At 44.8% G+C, this 6,756-nt stretch overlaps 1 protein-coding gene across 1 annotated transcript; it reads left to right on the plus strand.

The window, feature by feature from the left end:
- The first annotated feature begins 475 nt into the window (after positions 1-475).
- Positions 476-1,876, plus strand: LOC147435392 (gamma conglutin 1-like). The gene has a single exon (XM_086487952.1). It carries the CDS (start codon positions 501-503, stop codon positions 1,653-1,655), a length of 1,155 nt encoding a protein of 384 aa, XP_086344078.1. The 5' UTR covers positions 476-500; the 3' UTR covers positions 1,656-1,876.
- The last annotated feature ends 4,880 nt before the right edge of the window (positions 1,877-6,756 follow it).

Raw genomic sequence — 6,756 nt, forward strand, 5'->3', positions numbered from 1 at the left:
CCAGCAGAGGCATAGCTTGTCTGGTATGCTTTGCTGCTTTCATGCGCTAAAATTTCGGCCGCTCATTCATGCAATTTTTTACCTTGTTTTTTTTAAAACCAACAATTTCCCCACTTTTTGCATAGACCAACCCTTTTCCCAATGTCTCTGGCCAATCAAGGGAAGCCAAGTGGCCCCCTCTTCTTTCTCATTCCTCCAAATTGCTCTTAGATAATCAAGGTAAAGACGACTCAACCAACGTCCTATTGAACGCTGCCTTCCTCCAGTGTGAAACCTACCTTAACAGTGAGCTCATGGCACAGTTATAAAACCAATAGAGACTGAAAATCGTGCCACCATCTTTGAAATACGTTAACAGTGAGCTGGCGGCTATGCACCTCATGGCACACTTACAAAACCAATAGAGACTGAAAATTGTGCCACCATCTTCATATCTACTAGCTATGAGTAAAAGAGCGCCATGCCTGCTCTTGCTGCTGCTTGTCGTGGGCGGATTGCTCATGCAGAGAGTGGCATCAGCAGCTCTCATTGCTCGAATCACATATAAGCATGGCAATGGCTACCTTCAGCCGAATATGTATGAGGTGTCCAGCTTGAGCATGGGCACCCCCAACCCCCAGCCCTTGCAGCTCCTGCTATCCACAGACGCCACTGCTTACCCTTGGCTGCAATGCGGCTCCAACAACTCCGGCGCCATGTACGACTGGAGCAAATCCACATCCATACGAATCGACCACAACTGCTACAAGGGCTCTCCTTGCTCCTCCCCCCTCTCTCCCTTTCAAAACTACTCCGCCTACATCGCCTATGACAAGCTCTCTCTGCACACTACCAATGGTCGCTTCGAGGACTCCATGGCCACGTTTCCCGAAATCGCCTTTGCCTGTGCAGACCCGCAATCCGTCGCCGCCCTCAATGTGACTGGCGTTGCACCACTCTCTGCCGCCAAGCATGCTTTGCCTGCCCAGCTCTATAAGAATGGGGGTGTGCTGAGGAAGTTCGCCTACTGCTTGCCCCACTTTGAAGATGGAAACCCAGCTCCTCTGTTCTTGGGTGATGGAATCAGCTACATGTTTGGCCTTGAGCCCACAAAGATCAACGTGTCTGCGCTATTGGGGCAACCATTTCCACTCAAGTTCGACAGGGAGGGGAGGCTGTACATGGGAGTGACAGATATACGCATAAGCAAGGAGAAGGTGAAGAGGGGAAGTGGGAAGCTGTTGAAGATGAGGGTAAGCACAACAGAGCCATTTACAAAGCTGTCGCACCAAGTATATGTGGTGTTGCGGGACAAATTCCGTGAGAAAGCAGAGCAGATGGGAATGCAGAGGGTGGCAAGTCCATTGCCATTTGACACATGCTACAATGAATCGAGTGTGGGTTGGGCATCAAAAGGGTACAATGTGCCCATCATCAAGCTTGGCCTTCTGGGCTCCGGTCGAACTTGGGACGTGATGGGATACAACTCCATGCTTTGGGTGTCCCCGGGTGTTCTTTGCTGGACGTTGCTCGACGCAGGCTACAACAAGACTTCTGTTTTGGGTACCTTCCAGCAGCAAGACCACCTTCTTGAGTTTGATCTGTCTCTCAAGACCCTAAACTTTCTTGACTTCTACCAGAGCAGTGCCACTTCATGCTCCAATTTCTACTTCTAGCCTCTAGCTTGGAATGTGCCTGGAATATGTGGCCTAGACATATAGTATGTATTTCTGATCGAATGGAATCTAAAGCTAGAAAGGCTGAAAACCTGCCTCTACCTAAATTAGTACATCCATAGTCCAAAATATACATGACATCGTCTACTCATGGAGAGATGTAAATCTGCATGATTCAGATGCCTTGGCATCTTCCTTGTGTAACGCTCAATAATAGCTTTGATCCGTCGTATATGATTTGAGTGCTTGGTTCTCTTCCTGGGTGAGGATGTGCCTGAAAAACTATCACATTCAAGGGAGATACCATTGCTTGTTCCTGTTGGGTGATGTAGGCTGGGGACTAAAGATGTTTGCATGCCACTACTGTGTCAATTTCATGCTTGCCTGAAAGACTATCACATTCAAGGGAGATACCATTGCTTGTTCCTGTTGGGTGATGTAGGCTGGGGACTAAAGATGTTTGCATGCCACTACATGGCACCCCTAGAAGATGAAGCCTCTCATCAATTTCATGCTTGTGCTAAAGTCGATAACGCTCCCATGGTACTTGTAGCTGTCCTTCTGTTTGAACATGTGGTGATAATAAGATCAGTAATGGTGCTATCCTTTCCTATATAATGGTAGTTCAGCGTCTTTGCAGTTCCTCGAGAAAAAGATGCAAACATCTTTGGTCCACAACCTACATGACCCAACAGGAACAAGCAATGGCGTCTCCCTTGAATGTCATAGTACACCTTACATTTGTAGAAGTTATGCTCTTTCTCCTCTCGCTCTTGCACAACAGAGCTGACACATCCTACTTGTCCCCATCCTCAGATCATGTGATGACGTACATAATATGACCAATTGCTATGCAATGTTCATGTGATAACTAGGGGTAAAGGGGCCAAGTTAAGGCACCTAAGCTATGGAGCCTAGATCTCCTGTCTCCTAGCTCAATTATAATGAGCCGGTAGCCCGTTTGTTTCCTCTCGTCAAGAGCTTTCCGAAAAATTTGATCTCAGTTTTTCTGGAGCCGGAAGTTACAGTTCCATTTGTGCAATCCCGTGTAACAAAAATGGGTGTGAAAAGGGACACGCACCAAAGCCAAAAGAGAGACATGGGTGCCAACGAGGCTTGAACTCACCCATTACCCAATGAAAAGGCTTCAATTCAAATAAATTGATTGTTCAACATCCTTTTGAAATGCACAAACTAGGTCCAACTTTGTCCTATTAAGGGGGGTACCATTGTCCTCTTTGGGGGGTGGCTTTTTATTGGCCCCTTTACCCTAAGTATCCATGTAATTGGGCAACTCATGAAGCCAACAACTCATGAAGCCAATTGCAGAGAGACAAAGAAAGTGACTTTGGTAATGTTCCATGCTCAAGCCGTGAGGAACAGAAGTCTAATCTAGGTCCTCTCTATATCCCATTTTGGTAATGTGATTGCCACTCCATGCAAGAGTGTGGATGTAACTATAGTATCAAAACGACACAATTTTGTACAATGTCCAATTGTTGTTCACATGGAACCTTTCTCCTGCTCATAAAATTCCACATGTATACACCGCCTCTCTGATGCACCAAGTGTTGCATCTCCTCGTGCAATTCGAGCCTTTGATGTTTCGAATTGCCTAAAACCAACCTAAGCCACTGATCTCATGACGTGCAAACACAACCCGTGAAAAAAGTAATATGCGGCCCAAGAAAATACTAACACATTCACATTTTGTCATAAAATCTAATATATAACCAACTCAAATGATTTTCTCATATTAAACTGATCATTAAATGTGGGATAATAAACGGGAACAAGCGTTAGGATATAGACATGTGCTTATGGATCTATCTCAACACGGGGCCAATGGTAAATGGGCCCAAATGGGAGATGGTCTATCAAAGAGCAAGGCTATCCAATGGAGCATAAAGACCTTAGGGTTGGCTTCATTGAAGACCTCCAATAGTTAGTGTTAAAAGTCCTTTGACCTTAGGTAAGCTAGGGATGTGCTTCAGATGGGAACCCGGCCCAAGCTTGAGGTGCTTGAGATGTTAGGGATGTACTTGAGGTGGGAACCCAACCCATGCTTGAGGGGCTTAAGGACCAAGCTTGTGGTGAGAAATAGGCCCAAGGTTGAGGGGCTTGAGGTGGCACAAAAATCAAAGCAAATCCCTACAAGCGAGCCATGCAAGAAGGGGGGGTGGTTGCTTGACCACTCTCTCTCCCAAACGGCACCCCTTGCCCAAGAGGCAAGTAGGACACATGTCAAGCCCCTAGCTAGGTTACCCTCATGGTGTGCCTAAAGCCTATTGGTTGGCCACCCAAGGGGTTCAATGATAATTTAGTGGCTTTATGTAATTGATTTAGTATTTACCAAGCCCTCTCTCTCAAAGGGGAAAGGAAGACACTTGTCCCAAGGCTACCTTTGTTGCTTGGTACGACTCTTGCTTGTGATTCGCTAGGCCTGGAGGGGTCCAATGAGTTTCAAGCATGAGCTACAAGGAGGGGTCGACCAAAGCAAGTAGGGGGCCTACTTGAGGGGTGTACTCTACTACACACACTCACACACACTCTCATTGTGTGAAGTGAAAATTGCGAGAGCTCCCTCTCCATCTCCAAGCAAGTACAGAGGTTGAGAGCCTACACCAACACTTGGCTATGGAATGCAAATCCAACCAATAGCCATCCTTCAATGCTTAAGCTTGCCATCTTCATTACTATGCTATTATGTATGCTAGCAAGAAGAGTGATGATAAGTGAGGAACTAGTTCTTTCTCCTATGAAATGTTTCTTCTTTTTCTTCCCTACCCTCATTCCTTGCTAGCTCTCTCCACCTTCGACGGTGTTTGAGGTCTTGGGACTAAGGCTTGGGATAGTTAATGCTTTCCACAAAGTTTATGTTATGCTCGTGATGCATGAAGCTTTCCATGTTCATTGCATCACCTACGTCACAAGGAGCACACAAATTGTATTGTAACAAGTCTCTCTTGATGGGAGAAACTATAATACAAATGCCTACTGGAGGGGGGACCGGCTCCACATAAATCCGGTCCTCAACTGTTGTCATGTTCTCTAAACTCTCTCTCTTGCAAAAGTATTGTTCATGCTAAGTTAACTAAAATCTATGTTTATGTTGCTACCATCAATTATGTTCGCCTACTATGCTCACAAAGTAATTTCACAAAAGTACTCTCTCTAATTTTCACTACTCTCAAGTTAATAGGCCAATTCTATTACATTGGTATCAGAGCATTTGGTTTCTCTTTTCTTGCTTAATAAGAGAGGTCCTTAAGTAGCCTATAAATGGTTGATTTTGTTAATTATATTAGGGTAAGTGGGACTAGGATCTATTATCGGTTTTGTTGAGCCCATTATGTGAGATATGGTGCACACCTCAGGAGCTTTGGAATTAATAATGGAGTCTTTTTAGGCTTGCCTGCGACTTTACCATTATTGAGCCATAAGAGGTCCAAAAGGAGCTAGCCCTCGACAATTCTGCAATATTAAACCCACTCCACTACTCTCTATAATTAACCACTTCGAGCCGTGGATGTAGAAACTTAAGAGCCAATTTTCAAAGGCTAAGAGGAGTGGAAACTAAGGTTTTGAATTGCCAAAGCATACACTAAGTACATACACAAATTTTGTTAACATGGCTGACAATAACCAAGAGAGTAGAATGAACATTGATAGCTTTGATTTTGCACATGAAGGTGCTAATGATGATGTCCCCCATGTTTGCCAATTATCTCGTTACTTGGTTGCAGCAAGCTATGGGCAACCCTGCTTTGCAAGCCGATACTCAATAACTTCGCGCTTATGGTATTTCCCTTCCTCTCCAAGAGAAGAGAGAGCTTAGGAGGCCTCTTGAAGAGACCCCCAAAAGAAGACTCTCTCCCATACAAGAGGAGGAATCCAAAGAGCAAGAAAGCAATGAAACTTTAAGTTCCTTTGAAGATGTGGCTCTACAAATACGATAGTCTAGACGATCTCCAACTCCTCCCAAGAGAAAAAGATCAACACATAGTCCTTCTCCTTGTCATACCGAAAGGGAAGAGAGGAAAAAAAGGAAGAAAATGGCAAGACAGAGGTCACCTCTTCTCCTTCTTCTTCACCTTCCTCCTCTTCCGACGAAATCTATGGATCCTAGAGAATACAAGAGGGGAAGACATCGTAAATCATACCCTGCATGGCAAAGGTCACAAAAGCTCAAGAAGTTCAAGGAGGGAGGAAAGAGTATTTCTTTTATCACCTATGATGGCACCTTTGGTGCTACCGACAAACTGTTGGCCTTCATCCATCAATTTGATGCGGCCTTTTGAGACGAGGGCTTTATGGAGTCCTCCAAACTATGCCACATAGCTATGCATTTCAAAAATCGTCTCATCAATGGTGGGCTAGCCTTTGTGACAATGACAAAGTCCCATAAGACATGGAAAAATCTACGAGTTTCCATCATGAAGCAATTCCTTGCAAGCGATGCAAAGGACAAAGTGTTCATTGAATGGCGCAGTTTGAAGCTTCTCTCCCATGAGTCTATCCACAAATATGTAGACAAGTTTTGGGATTTACATCTCAAGGCTACTAGTAGTCTTCCAACAGATAAGCTACTGTCTACTCTCAACAGCCTGGTCCTATCACCGAAGTAGTCCATCACACCATGGTTGCTTCATGCATCAATTTCCTACATTCGGCTTGACGGAATGTCAAGCCCATGGAAAACAAAGATAAAAATGATGCAAAAGGGAAAACCAATCCCCAAAATTCTTCCCAATGCAATTCCAACAACAACAACAAAAACAATCGGTCCAAGAAGAAGGGAGTTGACAAAGGCAAAAACAATTTCTCTCCTGAAGAGCTTGAAGCCTTTCGCAAGGACCATAGGTGTTTTAAGTGTGAGGAGAAGGGACATGGCTACTGTTCTTACCCCAAGAAAAATGTTCGCAATAAGACTCCTAGGGCTTCCACTATAGAAGCTCCAAAAGAGGATGCTCATTTGCAAAGGATCATCTCTCTCCTACACTTGGGGAAAGGTAAGGGAGCATGATGCCTTCATCTTGTTTGACCGTGGCTCTACTCACAACTTCATATCAACGGAGCTTGCCACCAAGTTGGGCATTCA

Source organism: Adiantum capillus-veneris, chromosome 18, assembly GCF_014529385.1.
Source record: "Adiantum capillus-veneris isolate H3 chromosome 18, ASM1452938v2, whole genome shotgun sequence".
NCBI lineage: Eukaryota > Viridiplantae > Streptophyta > Polypodiopsida > Polypodiales > Pteridaceae > Adiantum > Adiantum capillus-veneris.